This window comes from Oryx dammah, unplaced genomic scaffold, assembly GCF_014754425.2.
Source record: "Oryx dammah isolate SB20612 unplaced genomic scaffold, SCBI_Odam_1.1 HiC_scaffold_23, whole genome shotgun sequence".
Taxonomy (NCBI): Eukaryota; Metazoa; Chordata; class Mammalia; order Artiodactyla; family Bovidae; genus Oryx; species Oryx dammah.
The window spans coordinates 103,776,844-103,800,548 of NW_024070207.1; the positions used below are offsets into that span (position 1 = coordinate 103,776,844).

At 38.2% G+C, this 23,705-nt stretch overlaps 1 protein-coding gene across 3 annotated transcripts in view; it reads left to right on the forward strand.

Moving 5' to 3' along the window:
* The window catches only part of TAB3 (TGF-beta activated kinase 1 (MAP3K7) binding protein 3), a 58,196-nt gene extending 38,079 nt beyond the window's left edge, over positions 1-20,117 (forward strand). Inside the window, exons 8-10 of one of the 3 annotated variants that reach the window (XM_040266348.1) lie at positions 1,895-1,978; positions 7,649-7,760; positions 16,003-20,117. In XM_040266348.1, coding sequence (XP_040122282.1) covers positions 1,895-1,978; positions 7,649-7,760; positions 16,003-16,051 — 245 coding nt within the window. In that variant the 3' untranslated portion in view covers positions 16,052-20,117. The remainder of the gene's footprint in view (positions 1-1,894; positions 1,979-7,648; positions 7,761-16,002) is intronic. The other 2 variants (XM_040266347.1, XM_040266349.1) reach the window with 2 other exon arrangements.
* Positions 20,118-23,705: the final 3,588 nt, after the last annotated feature.

The window sequence follows — 23,705 nt, forward strand, 5'->3', positions numbered from 1 at the left end:
AACCTGAGCACTCTGGTTGAGTTACCCTTATTTTCAGAAGCCTAGGAACTCTACAGCCTAGTAGCTATAAGCAGTGAAAGACACTGTATGAGAGATTATACAAACTACTGTTACTATATTAGAAGGTTCTATCCGTTATTGTGTTTCTGTGTTCTTTGAAGATAAACAAGAATCCCTGAAACATTGCATTAGGATATTTTTAGTAAAGGCCTTATAGGATCTAGAAGTTAAATCAGCAGCATTAACTCAAGAAATTGAAGAAATAACATATACAGCATCGTAAACCATAAAAAGATCTAATAAATAAATTAAATACCATTATGGCTTTCATGAGCCATCATGGGATTTGTTTTCAGAAAATTATTAAACACAGCATACCTAAATGTAATAAAAGTACTTCTATAGTAGGACCTGCAAGGAATACTATTCTCAAGGTTTTATAACCAAAGACCTACCTGTGTTTTTGGTCTCCAGTGGGCCACAAAGAGCTCTTTTTGGTGCTGTGTTAGTCGCTCAGTGGTGTCCGACTGTGACCTCATGGACTGTAGCCTGCCAGGCTCCTCTGTCCATGGAACTCTCCAGGCAAGAATACTGGAGTGACTTGCCATTTCCTTCTCCAGGGGGGTCTTTGAGACCCAGGGGTCGAATCTGGGTCTGTTGCATTGCAGCATATTCTAATCTCCCTTCATAAGGGGTCCAGATATATCTATTTTATACTAAGTTCCATTCTTACATCCTCTGGAAAATTTTGTACTGAGTTTCCAACCTCAGCTTTTCATGTAGAGATTCTAGACATTTTCTGACGTGCAGCATTTGGATTTGATAGTTATCAGTACATGACTTGATAAAAGGCAGCTTTATTTTTACTTTTGGTGAGCAAAACTTTCTTGGGGAAAAAAACTGGGTTTAAAATTAAGGAGATTCAATATATTTAAGCTATCAGTACCATACAACATCCTCTGTGAATAAGCATGGATACAGTTTAAAAGCTTAACTGGAATTGTGCAGAACTACTGGCAGGTTGCAATGACAGGTTCACAGATGTGAACATAGGGACCCAAAGCTGGCACTGGATCAAAACCGACCTTAGAGGAATCATGTCAGGAGAAGGAACTGAAATAGAAACTGTATCAAGGAGTAAACAGTTTAAATGAGAGAGATGAGATTATTCTGTTATTCTGAAATTGACAGCATATCATTTTTTTTTTATTGATAAGTCTATGGGCAACGTTCGGAGAAGGAAATGGCAACCCACTCCAGTATTCTTGCCTGGAGAATCCCAGGGACAGAGGAGCCTGGTGGGCTGCCATCTATGGGGTCGCACAGAGTCAGACACGACTGAAGCAACTTAGCAGCAGCAGCAGCAGCATAGGCAACATTTAAGATTCTCCTTTTCTTAAAGGTTAGAATCCCTAAGCTGCTGATATCATAACAATTTCAATAATCTTTGTCAATGTATATGTATAGATTCTTCTTTACCTGAATTTATAATGAATAAAAATTTAAGATAAATACAACAGACACAAACGTAAGCTGTGTCATGGTTTTGTTTATTAACATCAAAACAAACAGGGAAATCAGTTCAGTCATCCTTTCATTTCTCTTCTTCATTTACCTAGCTGTGCCACATACTTAATCTTGTGAAGAGAGAAGCTTTATAGTTAAAAAATGTTCCTTTCTGTGATGGATTGTAAAAGGACACTTGAGTCCTTTCTCACAATGCTTAAACGCTTTCAGTGAGAGAACAGTAGGACAGTATAATGAATTATAAACTCCTGGAAAAACAACTCTACTTTTTACATGGTTTTTTTTCCTCCTATATTTTCCCTAACAAAAACACGGATGTAACAGGAGAAAGACCCCTAAATGCCTGCTGATTTTATTTTCTTTATAGGAAACTTTGATCCAAAAGCTATGAATAACTTTTATGACAACATAGAACCTGGTCCAATTGTACCACCCAAGCCGCCTAAAAAAGGTGAGTAGCAAAATGTCACAGACGTCAGAGAAATGCATGTGAAAACCATTTCGGAGTTCATCTAAAAAGCTACAGAAATTTCATTAGAGATAGCATTTTAAATGTTATGCTATTGATAAACTTTACTTTCCAAAAAACTACAAAAACTGAGAGTTATTGTCAAGCGTAACTAAAATGGAATATATAATTTATTTTTTTTAAATAGCTTTCAGTTCAGTTCAGTTCAGTCACTCAGTCGTGTCTCTTTGCGACCCCATGAACCGCAGCACGCCAGGCCTCCCTGTCCATCAACAACTCTCAGAGTCCACCCAAACCCATGTCCATTGAGTTGGTGATGCCATCCAACTGTCTCATCCTCTCTCGTCCCCTTCTCCTGCCCTCAGTCTTTCCCAGCATCAGGGTTTTTTCCAGTGAGTCAGCTCTTCACATCAGGTGGCCAGAGTATTGGAGTTTCAGCTTCACCATCAGTCCTTCCAATGAATACTCAGGAAGGATCTCCTTAAGGATGGACTGGTTGGAACTCCTTGCAGTCCAAGGAACTCTCAAGAGTCTTCTCCAACACCACAGTTCAAAAGCGTCAATTCTTCAGTGCTCAGCTTTCTTTTTTTGTTTCGATGGACCTTTGTTGGCAAAGTAATGTCTCTGCTTTTTAATGTGTTGTCTAGGATGGTCATAGCTTTTCTTCCAAGGAGCAAATGTCTTTTAATTTCATGGCTGCAGTCACCATCTCCAGTGATTTTGGAGCCCAGAAAAATAAAGTGAGCCATTGTTTCCCATCTGTTTGCCATGAAGTGATGGGACCGGATGCCATGATCGTAGTTTTCCGAATGTTAAGCTTTAAGCCAGCTTTTTCACTCTCCTCCTTCACTTTCATCAAGAGGCTCTTTAGTTTTTCTTCACTTTCTGCCGTAACGGTGGTGTCATCTGCATATCTCAGAGAAGGCAATGGCACCCCACTCCAGTTCGCTTGCCTGGAAAATCCCATAGATGGAGGAGCCTGGTAGGCTGCAGTCCATGGGGTCAGAAGGAGTTAGACACGACTGAGCAACTTCACTTTCACTTTTCACTTTCTTGCTTTGGAGAAGGAAATGGCAACCCACTCCAGTGTTCTTGCCTGGAGAATCCCATGGACAACAGAGCCTGATGGGCTGACGTCTGTGGGGTCCCACAGATTCTGACGCGACTTAGCAGCATCTGCATATCTGAGGTTATTGATATTTCTCCCAGCAATCTTGATTCCAGCTTGTGCTTCTTCCAGCCCAGCGTTTCTCATGATGTCCTCTGCATAGAAGTTAAATAAGCAGGGTGACAATATACAGTCTTGATGTCCTCCTTTTCCTATTTGGAACCAGTCTGTTGTTCCATGTCCAGTTCTAACTCTTGCTTCCTGACCTGCATACAGGTTTCTCAAGAGGCAGGTCAGCTGGTCTGGTATGCCTATTTCTTTCAGAATTTTCCACAGTTTATTGTGATCCACACAGTCAAAGGCTTTGGCATAGTCAATAAAGCAGAAACAGATCTTTTTCTGGAACTCTCTTGCTTTTTCCACAATCCAGCAGATGTTGGCAATTTGATCTCTGGTTCCTCTGCCTTTTCTAAAACCAGCTTAAACATCTGGAAGTTCACGGTTCACGTATTGCTGAAGCCTGGCTTGGAGAATTTTGAGCATCACTTTACTAGCGTGTGAGATGAGTGCAATTGTGTGGTACTTTGAGCATTCTTTGGCATTGCCTTTCTTTGGGATTGGAATGAAAACTGACCTTTTCCAGTCCTGTGGCCACTGCTGAGTTTTCCAAATGTGTTGGCATATTGAGTACAGCACTTTCACAGTATCATCTTTTACGATTTGAAATAGCTCAACTCGAATTCCATCACCTCCACTAGCTTTGTTCATAGTGATGCTTTCTAAGGCCCACTTGACTTCACATTCCAGGATGTCTGGCTCTAGGTGAGTGATCACACCATCGTAATTATCTGGGTTGTAAAGCTCTTTTTTGTACAGTTCTTCTGTTTCTGTTAGGTCCATACCATTTATTTCTGTCCTTTATTGAGCCCATCTTTGCATGAAATGTTCCCTTGGTGTCTCTAATTTTCTTGAGATCTCTAGACTTTCCTATTCTATTGTTTTCCTCTATTTCTTTGCACTGATCACTGAGGAAGGCTTTCTTATCTCTCCTTGCTATTCTTTGGAACTCCACATTCAAATGGGTATATCTTTGCTTTTCACAGCTGTTTGTAGAGCCTCCTCAGACAGCCATTTTGCTTTTTTGCATTTCTTTTTCTTGGGGTTGGTCTTGATTCCTGTCTCATGTACAGTGTCACGAACCTCCATTCATAGTTCATCAGGCACTCTATCAGATCTAGTCCCTTAAATCTATTTCTCACTTCCACTGTATAAGTCATAAGTGATTTGATTTAGATCATACCTGAATGGTCTAGTGGTTTTCTCTACTTTCTTCAATTTCTAGGATTATTTGAGAGGCCACAAAAGAATCCTTGTGTATTTAACAGGAGGGCATAGCAGTTAGATTGACACTAGGTGTCTCTTCATCAAGGACAGAATAAATGCTACATAACCAAGATTTGGAGGAGTCACTTTTACATCATTTTTAAATCATTTCTGTGTGATATACTGAACTTCCAATTAATCATTTTCTTCTCCATTCTAATAATTCTCAAGAATGTCATGAACTATACATTTCATATCAATTTTTTTTGCTTAATCTCTTTTTGCTTTAAGCAACTCAAGATAGACTGATCATTAAGACATAATATTGATATTGGAAAATGCATTACCTAAGGATGTAACATTTTATAATCTCAAAACTTAAAGCAGAATTGAAAATTCTACACAAATAATGTTACCTGAGCTACAGTACTTAAATTTTGGTTGAACAGCTTTGTGTGCAACACTCAGTACAAAGTGTTTTAAGTATTTCATTTATAGGTTGCAATGGAGTACATGTTCTTTCCTTTGTTTAATAATACTATGGATATTTCAACTGACCTGAATTTAAAATAGCCTCCTGCTGTCTAAAAACAGTGTGAAGAAGAATCTTAATGGATGACTACCAAGTACCAGATTTGTGTCTAGTGAATTGATTCAAGGGCTGTCATGGAAGAATCACCCTATTTAAGGGATATATCCAGTGTAAACCACCTTATTAGCATAAATTCTATGGTTTGAAGGGCCCACCATATTTAATAAAAATACTTCTATCTCTTGGGACATTTCAGGATTTTAGAGGTAATCTTCCAGGAGCTAGGGACAAAGCTAGACCTCTTTGAGCAAGGCCTGATTCTTTATAGTAGTACATAGAAGGAAATTTATAGCTTAAATGCTCATGTAAAGACAAGGAGATCTAATATCAGTGACATAAAATTCTACCTAAGAATCGAGAAAAGAACCAAAGTAAGTGGAAGAAAGAAAATACAAGAACCATTGATGACACAAAAATAACAGAGAAAGTTATCAAAACCAAACATTTGATCTTCGAAGAATAAAAAGACAGGAAAAAACCAGATTACCAAAATCAGAAATGAAAAGATAGGATAAAGTAACTTAATAGTTGTGTATGTAATTACATAAGTTGAATCCATTATCAAAAGTTTCCCCACAATGAAAACTTCAGAACTGGATGGTTACACTGATGATCCTCATAGAAATCAAGTATTTACTGAAGAGATAATACCAATCATACAAATTCTGAGGAAACAGAGAAGGAAGGAAAGCATCTAATTTTCTTATGAAGCCAGTAGGACTCTGATTCCAAAACCTGATGCACATTACCTACCTCCCAAAAAGAAAACAAACTTACAGATCAAATCCTCATGAACATAAAAGCCAAAAAAAAGAATATTCACAATATAAAAAAAGATAATACATCATGACCAACTTGGGTTTAGCTCAAGAATGCACTGTTCAGAAAGTAAAGGAAAAAAGCATATAATCATTTCATTATACAGGAAAAAACATCTGATAGAATTCAGCAGCCATTCCAGATGACATGATTATTTGTGAAGAAAATCTAGAGATACCCAGAAATGACAATTAGAATTAATAAGTGACACTTATTAATAAATTTAACCAGAGATATATACATTGAATATGATAAAACACTACCAAAAGAAATAATACCTAGTCATAAACCATGTCTTTTTAAAATCAATATTGTTAAGATACCTATTCTTTTCATATTGAAAAGAATTTTAACCAATTTTAACTGTAACTTTTCTTTTTTTGGTATGCATTAATCTGATTCTGAAATTCATATGGAAATGCACAAGACTTAGAATATCCAAGTGGAATATAGATGTTTATCTGAATAATAAGTGTGATAATTTAAGGGAAAGAAGGAAAGACAGAGAAACCTTTTTGGACTAGACTTTGCAGTTAAGCAACATATGTGTGTGTGTAAACTCTTCAGCTGATTCAGAAAGTATCCCCCCCACCTTGACTTACAGTGGAGAGGGCACTGACCTTGCTGTCATACAACTTTAGCACTGATTCTGATTGTCTTGGCCACCTGACCTTGTTTATATCCAGTTTGTACACCAATAGAGGTGATCAGTCCAAATATTTAGCTTCTTTACAGGGTTGTTATAAGAGTCAGTGAGAAGGAGGTATGTGATGGGGTTACAAATCTAAGAAATAGAACTTATTCTTTGGCGCCTAAAGGAGATGTTTACTCTGCTTCACAACACTTACCATTGTGAAACACTGGTCTCCAAAGGTTGGTTGAACTAGAGGACTGCTTATAGGCTCAGAGCAGATTATAAAATTTAAAATGTTTGTTTAAGGTTAAATAATATGAAGTCTGCCTTTTTTTACTTTTGTGTATGTGTTAGTTGCTCAGTTGTGTCCAACTATTTGTGATCCCATGGACTGTAGCCCACCAGACTCTTCTGACCACAGGATTTCCCAGGCAACTGGAGTGGGTTGCCATTTCCTTCTCCAGGAGATCTTTCCAACCCAGGGATTGAATCCGGGTCTCCCACATTGCAGCCAGACTCTACTGTTTTTACTTAATACAAAACACCTGCTTACTGATTACCTAAAAATTAATAGAAATAGTATTCTAGCCAGAAATGGGTATGCCTGCAGTCCATGTTGTGAGGGCTGCTGGACTTTTGCACACATAGGTAACTGGAATTTATGAACAACTGAGGAGTATGTGTTACCAGTACATAATATTACTTTCAGTTGGTTTTGATTTTTCAAGTACTATTTTGGTTCTTTATTTATAAAATGCTGTAGTCTACTGTTACCTTTAATATGGATAGTGGACTTTAAACCCATAATTTTCTAGTAACTATTGGTTAATCAGGGAATCGCTAAAGTATAATGTCCCAGATTTTGTGTGCATACCAACATTTAATTATTAGCACTAAGTTTGCACCCTAACTCACTCGAACCTGGGAAATTGGTGAAATCAGGCATGCATTCCAAGTAATGAGAGAGGATGAAAAAACTTTTAAGAGCCATTCTGGATAGGTTGTAAAAGCAGTATTAAATACGGCCCTTGCCTTCCTGGGAGAACTAATGGTAGCATCAAGTAACACAAAGAATAAATACTGCATGTGTCCTGTGAAAGATTCTTGAGAGCCTGTCCACTCTCTTCTAATGAACGGCTTGATCCCTTCTTCCTGGCTTTGCTTCTTCTCATGCAGACTCATCAGACCCCTGCACAATTGAGAGGAAAGCCCGAAGAATTAGTGTGACCTCCAGAGTACAGGAGGACGTCCATGACACCCAGGCAGCAGCTGCAGATGGTTTGTACTTGTATGTCTAGACTTTGTGCAGTGTCCAAACACATGTGTTAACCCATGTAGAGTTATCATAAGTAAAGGTCAACCTTTTCCTTTAAGACATTACTCTTTACTGAGTTTCTAAGGCTGTGCAGTCCAATAGCAACACAATTAGAGCCACATACATGATTTAAAATTTTCTCTTAGCCAAAGTTTTATAAGAGTGAAGTATTTTTTTGTACCTTCATTTCATACTAACTTTTCAAAATTTGGTATATATTTTCTGTTTACAGCACATCTCAATTCAGAGTGACTGCATATCAAGTGGCTAGTAGCCCACCATATTGGACAGATTCTTAGTGTTTAGTCTTCCCAGGTGGCTCAGACAATAGAGTCTGCCTGCAATTCGTGAGACCCAGGTTTGATCCCTGAGTCAGCAAGATCCCCGGAGAAGGAAATGGCAATCCACTCCAGTATTCTAGCCTGGAGAACTCCATAGACAGAGAAGCCTGGCAGGTCCCAATCCATGGGGTTGCAAAGAGTTGGACATGACTGACTAACACACTCAACACAGAAAACAAGGCCACACATGATACTTCTTAAATTCCCCTTAATGTAGAAATAGTATATAACTAGGTGAAAAGGTCTCCACCATAGGAATAAACCAACCATGAAACTACATTGTACTTCATATAATTACAGAACAAATCCTTTCGTTGCCTAGCTGGCATATTTCCAGTTATTTGAAAAATAACTTTTCTATGAGGTTATCTGTAAAACTATAGAAAATGCTGAGAATTTTTTACAGTTTGAGTTGTATCCTTTTGATCAGTTTCTCCTATGTTTCCATTATTATATAATATAAACAATATGGATTAACCTGTAAGTTGCTAACTTTTGACATTTGTAAGGACAGTCATTTTTACGAAAAATTGCCCAATTAAGTTTAATCCATTTAAAAATAGTCTTAAAGGAAACATTCAGTTCTTATTTGTATATAAATATACATATTCTTTAGATGTTTTGTTTTCCACAAGGCATGAGACATCTTTGCTTTTTAATATTCCATAAAACATTTCACACCTTAAATCAAATGAAAGCAAATATCTAAAATGTCTTTGGGATTTTACATGCTTTTATTTAAGCAGTTTCCCTACAATGACTGTTAGTTGCTCAGCAGTGTCCGACTCTTTGTGACCCCGTGGACAGACTATAGCCCTCCAGTCAAGAATACTGGAGCGGGAACCCATTCCCTTCCCCAGGGTATCTTCCCAACCCAGGGATCAAACCTGGGTCTCCTGCATTGCAAATGGATTCTTTACCATCAGAGCCACCAGGGAATGGGTGCTAGTGGTAAAGAACCCACCTGCAGTGCAGGAGACCCAAGAGACACTGGTTTGATTCCTGGGTCAGGAAGATCCCTTGAAGGAGATTTAAGGCATGGCACTCCAGGAATCCACTCCAGGATTCTTGCCTGGAGAATGCCATGGACAGAGGAGCCTAGCGGGTTACAGTCCCTAGGGTCACAGAGAGTTGGACACAACTTGAGTGACTTAGCACACAAGCATGCACCCTATGATGAAATGAACAGTGTCTTTTTTTTAGGACCAACAGTAATTCTTAGATGCCTTTTACATATTTTTTTGATTAGTTACTTCACCATGACTTGCTGTTCCAAATTACATTGTTATGGTATTGAAGAGTAACAGAACATGCCATCCCAAAATATGCCTCTTTGGCATTAGGATTATTCTGAGCAACTGCAGATACTAGAAAGCTCGGAAATATTAGTTACACCCTTTTGTAAGGGACATTTACATTTATAAAGGCAGTCTCCTGTGTCTCTCTTGTGACTCTAAATGACAAGATCATCAATGGAGAAGGCACTGACTTAAATCTGCATAACAAACCTTGTGCTTATTTACTCTGCTTTTCCTGGTAAACTCCTATACACACTCCAATCTCTTCTGTCTTAGCTAAAGATGCTAAGATTTCAGCCATCCCAGCAAGTTACTCCGTTTTCCTGGCTATCACTCATGTATACAGGAGTATACATGTTAATAAACTTTAATCTTTTATTGCAGGGGTGTCTCAGCCAAGAACTCAGAAAGGTAGAGGAAAAAGAATTTTTCTCCCCTACAGTCAAAACAGTGAAGAGAGCCCCAGGTACCCTAGATTAGTTAGTTTAAAAAATTTTCCAGTTATTTCTTTAGGTTACAAAAAAAGGAGTTTGAAAAACCTTTACATATTAAACATTTGCATTGCCACAATCTAAAACTGAAAGCTGTGTTTGGAGTTAGCACAGAAAGATGGAATATAACAGTTCATGGGTTTAACATCTGAACTTTTCTGACTATGATAAATTCTTCACAAAATAACAAGTTGCCTGCCCTAGAAAAGCATAAAGACTACTATTCAAGAGAGGACCTTTTATGGAAATGGCATACAGCACATTTTTCCTCAAACAGAAGCTTCAACAGAAGTGTCTTTTATTCCTCCATATAAGACAAAAGATACAACTATTACATCTTTAGGAGTCGTGAACCTGTAGATGCAAAAAAAAAATAGTTGATCTGCAGAAGAAATGAAAAATTTTATTTGAGCTAACCTGAGAATTATAATCTGGGAGAGAGTCTTTGAGAAAGTACTGAGGACCGTTCCATCCATTTGAAGTCAAAACACAGTTATAAGGAGGAACACCATTGGGTTCATAAGCAAGCATGTGAACAATTATTAAATTAATTGGCATACTGGCCTGGCCCAGCATCTTAGATCAGCTGTCTACTTCCTGCGTGTCTTCTCATCCTGGTGATCTGGTAGCACTGGTCTTCATCAGTTTGGGATGTCAGAAATAGGTGTTGCAGAGCCTGATACAGCTCCTTCCAGTGTGGCTGTAAAGAATCCTTTATCTAATGTATTTTCCAGTATGCATACTCTCCTCGTTGCAGGTCATGGGGCATTTGATCTTCATCCAAAGATAGATTACTGAAACAACCTTTACAGTAATTAGTCTCGGGCAATAAATACAAAAACCTTAAAGACAACATGAGAACATAATGTCCTTAAATTTTTCCCTCTAAAATTACCCTCATTTGTATAGAATATCGCCAAATTAAGACTTGCAAAATAAGTCCGGCTTCAGTAAACTTGGCCTGATTATTTACATAAATGTAATTTATCATACAGACTCTTTAAAGTTGACTGTACTTGAAAGTTGCTGTTAAGTCATAATTAGCTTGAAGGGAAGGGTTTCCTTATATATGGAAAATACAAGTTCAAACCCAAAATATTTCAGAGGGAAAAACACTTATATTCATCAATTCACTGAGTCCTATCTGACTAATCTTTGTTCTTGTTATTCTGTTAATCAGATTTAAGAAGCCATCAGGCTTGTCATTCTTTTAATTTCTTACCCAGTTCAGTGGTATGATCTGAAAGTTATTAGAAACCTATCTATAGCAATCAGAAAGTCCTTTCTATATATCTTCTTGAAGATGAAGCTTTTTTTTTGCAGAAATCATCAGAATAAAGCAGTTAAAGGTCTCTACAGGACTTATAAAGGCATCTTTAAAAGATCTGACTACAATGCAAATGAACAAAAATTTTCCTATTTCTGTGGCATACCATGATTTATGACAATTACGATTGATAACATTTTGCTAGTGTGTACCATGTACAAGGTTTTTAGGAGCTCAACATAATTTCTACATCTACCCATATAATATAACCTAAGAAGATTTGTCACCATTTGACCATGCTTCCCATGTAATTTAACATACCAGATAAGCCTAATTAATTATCTCTTCTTTGATAAGTAGAGGAAACATTTCTCTTGAGGTGTTCCAGGGGCCCTTTGGAAAAACCTCAGAGTTATCTAAGAAGTCAAAAGAATTTCACTTAGAATGTGATCTTAAGGAATTTTGTCAAAATATTAAGGTTTCAAAGCACTTGGTCACAAACAGGATCATTAGTAGTTCGTGATCGTGCTTCACGATTACTGTGAAGCAATACTTATTTTCCCTTAGTCAAAATGGCAATAAAAGTTTTCTAAACCAAATACAGAAAGGTATAACAGATTGCTTAAAATGTAAAGGAACTTTATAATATGTTATCAGAAGCAGATTAATATTAGAAGAAAATTTTGAAAACCAAATTCAGGTTTTGTACCATTTTTCCCTTTAATATTAAAATTCATATACTCAAATTTACTTAGTCCTGACCACCCATAGAATTCCATTCTAAAGATTCTTTTCTCATAAACTTTCAACTTTCTATATTCATATTAATTTGTTCCTTATTTTCTTTCCCATTTAGAAATAACCAGCTTTATGACAAAATTACTTACCATTCCATTAACAAAACATTTTCATTTCTTATTCCTTTTTCTTCCTTGCATACAAAGATGTTTTCCTTATTAGAAACCTTAGTTTCTAGCAAAAACTTAAGAAACAAGTAATTATGAACTATTTGCCAATCAGGAAATGCTGGTATGACAAACTGTGGACATTTACGATAACCCAGTTTCTTTCTTTCTTTTTTTTTTTTTTATTAACACAAGCGTCTTAAGATAAATAGAAGAGATTTGGGGCATGTTAAAGGATTGTGGGCTTTGGACTGTTCCTGGAGCCACACCTCTGGTTCTGTAAATGCTTGTTTTGTAAAACAAGCACAGCTCTTTTTAATTTCTCAAAGAAGTGCATGGCCCCTTTAATGACATCAGAGGACTGATATGCCCATCCACCTTTGGTAGAATGTTTCTCATGTCCTCATTTAACTTAGTGTGTGCGTGCATGCCCATTCATTCAATCATGTCTGACTCTTTGCAGCTCCGTGGACTGTAGCCCACTCAGCTCTTCTGTCCATGGGATTTTTCAGACAAGAATACTGGAGTTGGTTGCCATTTCTTTCTCCAGGAGATCTTCCCGACCCAGGGATCAAACCCGGATCTCTTGTGTCTCCTGCATTGGCAGACGGATTCTTTGCTACTCAGCCACCTGAGAAAGCCCCATTTAGTTTGGGGAGAAGCCAAAAAAAAATCCAGTCAGGCTCTGAATATCAGATACATGTCAGTTTAGTCAGAAGTGGCCTCCCATCTTGATTATCTGTTTACAAAAACTTTTGAGGGTCCACCCTGGGTTTAAGAAATTCTTTACCTAGAGCACTCAGTTCAGCCTTTGATCTGAACACGCTTGCATACAGTCTTAGGTCATCTCATTTCTAATAACCATTTAATACTCTCTTCAGAGTAGAAAGGTAACTCAGAGAATTACTAGACTACAAGGACTCAAAGGACAGAGGAGAGCATAATTATGTCAGCTTTTAAAGTTTTTGTTTAGGTACCTTTCATTGAGGTTATTTTGGGAGTTTTGAAGCCTTTGGGGGCTTTGCATACCAATTAAAATAGCTATTAATACAGCATTTCAGGATGAGAGCTCTCTAAAATGTTAACAATTTAGAAGACTTACCAATTTAAAGGATCCAAGGAGCTAGCCCTATATTTTCTCCTGCTAACCTCAGTTTGGAAAAGAGAACGACTCTCATCACTTTTATTTCCAGTAGAGGGATCCAGGAGATAGTGACATGACAAGCCTATTCTGCTAGGCTTTCTCTTCAGTACAGTTTTGGAGTGCCCGAGAATCCTATCTTGGCCATTCCAGGGTGGGATTTCCTTTAATTCCTAATTATGTAAGTACTTGTAAGCATACAGAAACCCAGCTGGTATCCCAATAGGTTGCTGTCCACCTGGAAGCTTTTGGGCCTGAGGCACAATTTCCCGGTATTGATTTAGTGGTTGAATTTCAATATGCATATGATCTGAACTTTCTGAGGACATTGTGGTGGATCAGATAGATGCTGCTTCTGACTGTAGTTCCCCAAAGAGTTGCCCTTGGCTCAGTTTCTCCCTCTGACAGTCTACTGTGCCTGTGGGTCATCAGAGCACTGGATGATTTACCCTTACCGTATGCATCCTTAGAAGACCAGTGTTTAATTTATGGTTGTAGTGGAGTTCCCCTGCTGGACCACCACTGCCAGTCACAAGGATTGATCTTTAGACACTAACGCTAGGTTGTCAATCACCCGAGAACACCATGTGGCTGAAAGGAGCAAAATGTCCTGTGTTTTTAGGAGCTAAATAATGAAGTCTCTGTTTTACTACCAGAAGTTTTTTTCCAGCCATATAGCAACTTTTTTTCTTTAGGCCAGTTTACCAGAAACAACCACCTGTGTTTCCCTGTGTCTCCTGCCCAAGATCCCCTCCATCCTTGTGTAGGAAATGCATGTGGAACTCTTAAAGAGTCCAAGTCTTAAATAAAAACAGCTCAAATAGAATTTTTAGGATTATCAAGGCAATAAGGTCCAGATATCAGAAGAACTCACTGAACACCTAAGAAGTACCAAGAAGCTGGTGGGGCTTAATGGGCCCATGCTGGTATTGAGTGCTGATTCGGGGTAGACTCCAGCTGTCCTCATGGGTGTATCTGATACCCTGCCAGCTTCACTATGCATATATCAATGAAAAAATTAGTAGGTGATCTGAGAAAGAAATGGAAAATTTTTATTTGAACCCACCTGAGGATTATAACCTGGGAGACAGCTGTGAGGACTGTTAGAAGTCCAAGTACAGTTCTGCAAGTTGTTTTAGACAAAGGATTACACTTCAGATGATGTGTCAACAGTTTATACAATCCAGAACTGCATGTACAAAGTGAGGAGTGGGTCATCGTGACCCTTTACAAGATTAAGAAGGAATGGTATCTCCTAAGGAGATTGGGTTGATACAAATGCACAGTACACACTAAGGGGAAAGGAGGAAGCCCAAACAGGCAGAAAATTTTCTGTTTAAATTCTTCTGGGCATGCCATAAAATACAACTAGTAATTCATCAAGCCAAAAGATACAAGGTGGATGCTAATGGGCAGTTAAAAGCAATAGTTGAAACCAGAGTCAACAAACCCATCTCTTTTTATAGTCACGAATAGGCTGGAAAAGCCCGTGTTTTCCTGTTCTACTGGAAGGTTGAGAATACCTTCCTGATTGAGCCTGAGCCTTACTATACCTGCAAAAAGGTTCAGGGTCTAAACTCAGTTCTCGTTACCTCTTGGGGAATAATCACACAGAGATTTGTCATTAAAGACCAACTGATAAAGCACATTCAGGGTCTAAACTCAGTTCTCGTTGCCTCTTGGGGAATAGTCACACAGAGATTTGTCATTAAAGACCAACTGATAAAGCACATTTCCAAAGGACAGTGTGCTTAACCCCAGATGGTAAGTGATTAAAGCTTCCCCAGATCTCAGTTTTGTCACCTGCTTAGGAAGGCTGCTTACCTTAGATCTTAATTCCATTTGCAGTTTTTAGTGAGGATTTCTAGGTGTATGGGTAGATTTCCCCAGCCTGCTGATCTTGTTCATATCCCAGGGTGGTTTTCCAGCTGGAACTTGGGAGCCTGCTAGTCCCTAACTCCACTTTCATTAGGTACTATTCATGGAAGGCAACTCTAAAAGCAAAGAACCTTTTTGAGTACAAGGCCAGAGAGAATGAGGACCTAGGAGGAATATAAATTTTAAGTTTTTTTAAAATCCTGAGGACCACCATAAGGCTGCCAGCATTTATATTGCCAGGTATAGACATGTTTAATAACTCATATCTGAAAGATCTTTAAATTTATTGACAAAAGGCAGGGAAGAATTGAGGATAAAAGTCATATTGAATGAATTTAGCTTCATGAAAAACCACAGTCTTTTATATTTGTTTTAACCTTTCTGGGAGAAACTTTTATGAACTGTCACACCATTGACAAACCATTATTGTTAAAAACATGAATATTTTGGAGCTGAAAGTCTCAAGGAAGAAGGCACACATTTTATGAGATGTTTGATATAGTATGGCTAATACTGTGGGTGGTGGGAGTCACTGGCAGGCTGAGGTGGTGAGAAGGTAGAATTTAACATGCTGTATAACATTTTCCCATTTGACTGGAATAGAGCATAACTGTCCACTATCTAGAGACAGTAAACTTGGAAGGTAGTCTGTGCTGGACTTCTGGCTATTTGGAGGAATAAAATAAATTGTTGAGAACAAATTTTGTATATCCTAAACTTACTGTTTGGTTCTGCATTTCTAGCAGCTGTGCATACAACTTGGCTTTCTCGTTTCACAAAACCTTTTCCCTTGCTTTTGGTGGGGGGTAATTTTCAATTTCCATTTGCATTATACTTTGAAAAAAAAATCAGTCTATTTTTTGTTTTCTCTCTTTCATTCCTAACTTCTCTTAGAGCACCCAGGTGGCTCCAAACAGAGTCCTCGGACACAACCCCGAGATGAAGACTATGAAGGGGCTCCATGGAATTGTGATAGCTGCACCTTTCTGAACCACCCCGCACTAAATCGCTGTGAGCAGTGTGAGATGCCACGGTACACTTGAATTCCCAAGAGTCTGCACTAGGTTGAGAGTGTAACTTTGAGCACCCGTTAGAAGAAAAGGAAACCTGGGGAATCTGTTCATCTACCCGGCCTTTTCATTTCAGATGACATGGGGTGGGGGGTGGGGAGAAGGACACTGTAGCCACTTGTGCTCAATAAAGGAAAAATGGGGAAGGATTTTCCCCCCACTGTTTTAACTCAGTGCAGTTAGAGATAGAAAGGGATACTTGAAATGGGGAAAGGATTCACTCCTGAAAGAATGTACACAGAGAAGTCAAGAGCTCTTCTGTGAAACCCCAATCATTCAAGTTACTGCTGAGTGACCCTTATTTTATAAACTAGAACTTTGAATCATGGTGTAACATGTTACAGTTTATGCAGACAAACTGTGAATTGCCAGAGCAGACTTACCTGGTCACAGATCTCTGGAAAACCCAGGCTCCCCAGGCTTCTTCCTGTTGCTTCCTACTGAGGAAAAGGACGGGAAAAGCACTCAGAGGATGTTTTTGGTGGGGGGCAAAACAATAAGGGTATTTGTAATTGCTGCTTTTTTCAGGGGTAATTTCAAACACAGAAATAAGATGTTTTAAAATGTGACTTGTAGCAGTCAGGAATTCGGCATATCATGCCCTTTGTTTGAAAGTACAATCAGAGGTGATAAGATTCCTTTTGCTTGTACAATGATTCATCAAGCTATATCAACACTGGTAACTAAGACCTAATTATGCCGCAGAATAGATAGATTTTTTAAGTTACTGCATGCTTTTATTAGGCCACTGGTTTTTAAAATAACCAACAAGTCCTTATAAATTCTGATTTTATGAATGACCTTCTCGTAAAACTGCGCTTTGCCAATAGCATAGTGAATGTATGCCAAATGTAAATCCATTCCAAAATCCACTTGGAATCTTGAGCTCAGCTGTGGTTCTATAAGAAACGTTTGCAGTCCATAGAGCTGCCCCGCCTTCCAATTTTGTGATGAGTTCATGATGTTTACAGCACAGAGAATACTTGTGCCATAATGCTAATCTAGCTGAAAAAAATTACTATTACTCATTCAATAAAGATGTATTTGCACATATGTTAACAAATCAGTGTGAGGAAAATTATAGTCAGCCAATATCATAAAGTTGCACACTGCACTATTTGGGGAGGAAGAAAAGGCTAGTCAAGAAATAAGATTAAGAGAAAGGTAAATACAAAGGACTTTGAAATTTAGAATTTAATTTTTACCATACTGTATTCAGAGATGGTACTAGGTTTGTTCAGATAGTTCAGATGATACTAAAGCATTCCTTATTTAGGAAACTAGAAACTTAGGGTATAAATAACTGAGGAGATATAAAATCATTTGATTCACTAAAGTGCACCACCAGAAAATTATTAATAGGACACTGAATTAGGGCGGTTGACGTTTCTTCCAAGCTCAAAATTGGATTTTGGAATCTCCCCTTATTTGGGTACATATAAACAGCAATAAAATTGGTAAGTTTCCTAATCCTAAAGGATTTTACCTCAGGTTATCACCTGAGGAGTATCTGCTCTCCCATACCAGCTGTCCCCCTTCTCTTTCACTCACACACAGGCACGCACGCTCGCTTCAAGCTGTCATTATATGCTAATTTAGCAGTAATCTCTGGCAGATCTGGAAAAACAAGCTGCACTTAATAGCATAATGAAACCAAAGGCATAATAACTTATCATAGCTTTCCATCAAAATCACAATTTCACACTGTACCTGCTGCTCTGAAAACATTTTTTTCATATGTGGAAAATGTCCTGAAAGTATCTACTTGTCTCACAGAGTTAGCGTGGCTATGTAATTACACTGATAAAACATCTCTCATATAACAACTGTGGCAAAACTGTGAAAATAAAGGTGAGAAAGATGGGCTTAAAAGCATTGATCTGAAAATAGCACTCATTCTCTAAAAGCTTTTGTAGCACTGGTGTCTGTAAATCTCCAGTAAGTCTATCAGTCCTCCTGTTCTGTAATAATGCCAATGCCTTTGCCTTTGTATGGTTTCATATCTCTTTAGAGATGGTAAACCCCACTTGGTATTAAGTAACAATATAGGGTAAAAATACATATATTGCTTGATGTTCTAGCTAAAGGTTTACCCAGTATTCTTAGTGATATGCTGAAGTGGCAGCAGTTAACTTGGCAGTTGTCAGTTGAGGGTGAAGGTAGCATGTATGAAAACAGTTTGATGCTTTATTAAAACCATGTAGATGACTTTAAAACTATTGCATGAACATACATCCAGGTTATTGAACTGTTATCACACAGTAGATGCATGGTTCCAGTCCTCTGGTGATCTATCTAGTAAATTATTGTTTTCACCTGCCAGGAAAAACGAGATACCAGTCTTATTTGATAGGTGTAGAGGGTGGGGTTTGAGACATCAGAGATTGATGTTTACGGGAGTTTTGTATACGTTCATTTCTGGTTCTGCACATGTTTCATACACCAACATAGGCTGTAGTCAGTTTTTTTAATTAGCAAAATTACTTGACACCGATACATTTGATATATTTAACTATGTCCCATATATAGACTACTTCTGGCTTGTGACCAGTTTGAACAAGCATTCTGTCATCTTTAAAGATGCCTTTTAAGAAGGATCTGGCTGCTGAGGTGCCTATGCTTTTTGGATCAGTTGGTGTACTTCTTGTTCCTAGTAAAAAGGTGTTTTCTTAAATTACAACCAGTTTGATGTATCTGGTAACATAGACCTGACTATACATTTTCCATTATTTCACTGTTTTGTACCTGAGTTTTTTGACAGCACATTTGTCATTTTGTCCAAGTACATTGCCCCTTACGTTTTGAGGTAGGTCTTAAAAGTTTAAAGTGGCAAGAGAGGAGCCAGAAACTTTCTAAGCCTTGTAAAATGTTTCAAATAATGACCTTGTTTGAGAGAGTTAGAGGCGTGGTGTTTTAAACAAAAGAAATGCATTGTAATAAAGGTAGTTTTAGAGCAGATTAATGATGGTGGGGAAAGTGTTGCTAATTTGTTTATTTCCCTGAAAAAATGGGAGTGTGATGAGCAGTTTAATAATTTTTAAGGAGCTGGTCTCAACTTTAGTACTTATAATTATTATAAGAAATCAATGTTTCCTTAAATTTTGACATTGCTTTGTCCCGGTTATCTAAGGTTCATATTCCAACTTTCTGTGGCAACTGAACTTTATATAGTATTTTAAAAGGTAACTAATGTTTTTGACAGTATAAACAAAAAGAATATAAGGCCTAGAAAAATTGTCCTTCGAAAATATCAACGATGGACCCTGGAATGTGAAGATGTCCCCTTATAGTTTAAATTGATTTATTTGAATATTGTAATCATTCTTCAGACTTTGAATGAGTTGTTACAGTGTGTATCTGTATATCTGTAGAGAAAAATGACAACTGAAATGTAACTTTAAAATCAGAATAAATTTGGCACTGTCTGTTGCACCACTACTGTATCTTTTTGAAAGAATTAACAGTATTTTCTTTTTTTAAAAGGTAATTCTGATGATTCCACATTCACCAGACGTGTATTTTTTTTCCCTGTATTATTTGCATCCCCAAATATTTAATACAAGTAGGTTTTGAACGGCTTGAGCATTCAGAGATTAACAGAATGACAACTCAATTTTAATTTCTAAAGCCATGAAATGTTGCTTTGAGACTGAACAATTCTGAATTCTTATTTATAATGACACCCAATGTCCATGTTTCCCTACTGTAAAAGAACTGATCAGTTTTCTTGCCTACAACAGCAAGAACTTATTAAATCTTGTAAATACCGTGTCTCTTTTAGATTTCTGTGTATGCTGTGAATCAAATTATTTTGAGGTGAAATTGTATTAAGACAAAGGCATTTGAAAAGGCTATGCATGCATCAAACCTCCAAACAGTACATATTCGGAAAGTCAAAGATTCCTGCAAAATAAATTAATAAAGTAAAAGCAAACACTACATTCTGTATCCTTTCTGTGTAGCTAGAAATGATTTATAATATCAAACCAGTCTAGTTCCTACATTCATATTTCTGGACTGAAATATGCTGTCTCAGAAACCTCATCTTTCATCACATCTGTGTTCTTCTGTTAGAATATGTACTCATGTTATTTTGGGGGTATTAAGTATTTGTACATTACTGTAACTTAGAAATTGGTTAAAAGTATAAATAAGCAAATTTTATATAACAGATGGCATATGTTAAGAATTAACATTTTTCACTCCACATTAATACATGTTACTTACAAAAGAATGACTGGTTATTTTTCTTTGTCATTTGTAGTTAGTTTTGCAAAGGGAAATAATCACCCTCCTAATCTCTAGTCACTCTTCCCAAACTTGTGCACAGAGAATATTGCACATGAATTTTTGAAGCTTCCTTTTTCAATGATTAGGCTTTATTTAAAGTCAGAATCACTTCCACTACATTTTTTACATATATGAAAATTGGCAAACATACATACACAAGTTCAGTTCAGTCGCTCAGTCGTGTCCAACTCTGCAACCCATGGACTGCAGCACGCCAGGCCTCCCTGTCCATCACCAACTCGTGGAGTTTAACTCATGTCCATCCCACCATCCCTCCCCATCCCACCATCTCATCCTCTGTCATTCCCTTCTCCCACCTTCAATCTTTGCCAGCATCAGGGTCATTTCCAATGAGTCAGCTCTTCACATCAGGTGGCCAAAGTATTGGAGTTTCACCTTCAGCATCAGTCCTTCCAGTGAATATTCAGAACTGATTTCCTTTAGGATGGACTGGTTGGATCTCCTTGCAGTCCAAGGGACTCTCAAGAGTCTTCTCCAACATCCCAGTTCAAAAGCATCAATTCTTCGGCACTCAGCTTTCTTTATAGTCCAACTCTCACATCCACACATGACTACTAGAAAAACCATAGCCTTGACTAGACGGACCTTAATTGGCAAAGTAATGTCTCTGCTTTTTAATATGCTATCTAGGCTGGTCATAGCTTTTCTTCCAAGAGGCAAGACTCTTTAATTTTATGGCTGCAGTCACCATCTGCAGAGATTTTGGAGTCTAGAAAACAGTCTGTCACCATTTCCATTGTTTCCCCATCTATTTGCCATGAAGTGACGGGACTGGATGCCATGATCTTCATTTTCTGAATGTTGAGTCTTAAGCCAACTTTCACTCTTCTCTTTCACTTTCATCAAGAGGCTCTTTACTTCTTCTTCACTTTCTGCCATAAGGGTGGTGTCATCTGCATATCTGAGGTTATTGAGATTTCTCCCAGCACTCTTGATTCCAGCTTGTGCTTCCTCCAGCCCAGCGTTTCTCATGATGTACTCTGCATGTAAGGTAAATAAGCAGGGTGACAATATACAGCCTTGATGTACTCCTTTTCCTATTTGGAACCAGTCTATTGTTCCATGTTCAATTCTAACTGTTGCTTCCTGACCTGGATACAGATTTCTCAAGAGGCAGATCAGGTGGTCTGGTTATTCCCATCTCTTGAAGTTTCCACAGTTTATTGTGATCCACACAGTCAAAGGCTTTGGCATAAAACCACAATCACAAAACTAACCAATCTGATCACATGGACCACAGCCTTGTTTAACTCAAGCTATGAGCCATGCAGTGTAGGGCTCAAGACAAATGGGTCATGGTGGAGAGTGCTGACAAACCATGGTCCACTGGAGAAGGGAATGGCAAATCACTTCAGTATTCTTGCCTTGAGAACCCCATGAACAGTATGAAAAGGCAAAAAGATAACGCAAGTACAGAAGGATTCTATTATCCCCACTTACTCATTTCCCCACTTCCAAAATTATCCATATATAGGCAATCATTTTATCTACATTCTCATCCACCACCATCCCCATTATTTTAAAACAAACCCTAGACATTGTAGCAACTCCTCTGTAAATAAACTTGAACATAAGCATGTTATCACATCTTACAAGATAATACCCAGTGTGAAATTTCCCTAATGGTTTCACCATTTTTTATAAGCATGTCTAAACTGGGGTCTCAATATTGAGAATACTTGAAATTGATTATTCTGTACCGTACATCTTTAACCTGCATGTATACCTTCGCTCCCTCTCAGAAGTTATAAGGAAACTACCTCATCAAGTATTTGGTTACCCTCTACCACATCTTAGTGTAAAGTAACACATAGAACATCAAAGATAACTTTAAACATAGTATGTGAGGTTTGGTTTTTTTTTCCCCTCTTCTCATCATTTCCCACATCCTGTGTTGTCCCTTTTAAACAATCTGTTTTGAAATAGAAACTTACTTCAAATCTCAATACCATAATAGTGATTTCCTTATGTTGCTCACTCTGCTACTTAGGCATCTGTGAGACCTCCACCATCTATCTGTAATCCCACTACCCATATAGTGATTTCCCTTCAGGTACTCACCAGTTCCATTTCCCACACAAGTGTGGGGAGACTGCTGGGTGTGGCATGTGTCTCCCACTCCGATTCTTCCAAAGACTTCCTGACTTCACTTGGACCAAGAGGCCTTTTCCTAAGACACTGTCCAAGTGGTATGTAAAAGGAGCTTCCAAAGGTTTTAATATGATATATAATGTATGGGTGGGATTTGGGTTCGCCAGTTTCAGACTCAGAGTGTTCAAACCATCTCACTTGTCCTGCCTTCAGAAAAGCAATGGGTATACATTTAGCCAGCCTCTCCTGACATTCTAGTGGTAAGAAAGAGAATGTGGGAACATCAGGTGATGCAGCCTAGGTTACTTGGTTTCATACAGTGGTTTGGGAACAATTAAAATACTAACTTTTCACTTGGAGACTGAACCTGATTTGAGGGAACCTCCTGTTCCCTTAGGGCTTCCCTGGTGGCTCAGACAGTAAAGCTTCTGTCTACAGTGTGGGAGACCCGGGTTCAGCCCTGGTTTAGGAAGGTCCCCTGGAGAAGGAAATGACAATCCACTCTAGTACTATTGCCTGGAAAATCCCATGGACAGAGGAGCCTGGTAGGCTACAGTCCATGGGGTCGCACCACTAACAGCTGTTTCTAAATCCTATCCCCCAGTTATGATTTCTTTTAAGTCAGTAAAAATAGTCTGCTCTGGGTGTATATGACTCAAAAAAAGGTCTTTATTTGAAAGGCACTTGAGGTTTGGGGAGGAGAAAATTGGATTAGCATAATGAAATAAATTCTCTGTACACTGTCACAATGAATCAAATGGTCACAGCTAGCAGGGGTACTCCAATTTTGAGAGTCTCATTTGAGTTTCTCTTCCCAAATTCTACTGAAATAACTAATGATAACATTTTTAAGGGTTGGAGAACAGGGCAGGCTGCACTTAGGGTAGGAAATGACAAGATGCAGATGTTCAGTTACTCAGTCATGTCCAACTCTGCGACCCGATGACCTGCAGCACGCTAGGCCTCCCTGTCCACCATCTCCTAGAGTTTGCTCAAACTCACGCCCATTGAGTCAATGATGCCATCCAACCATCGCATCCTCTGTCGCTCCCTTCCTCCTGCCCTCAATCTTTCCCAGCATCAGGGTCTTCTCCAATGAGTCAACTCTTTGCATCAGGTGGCCAA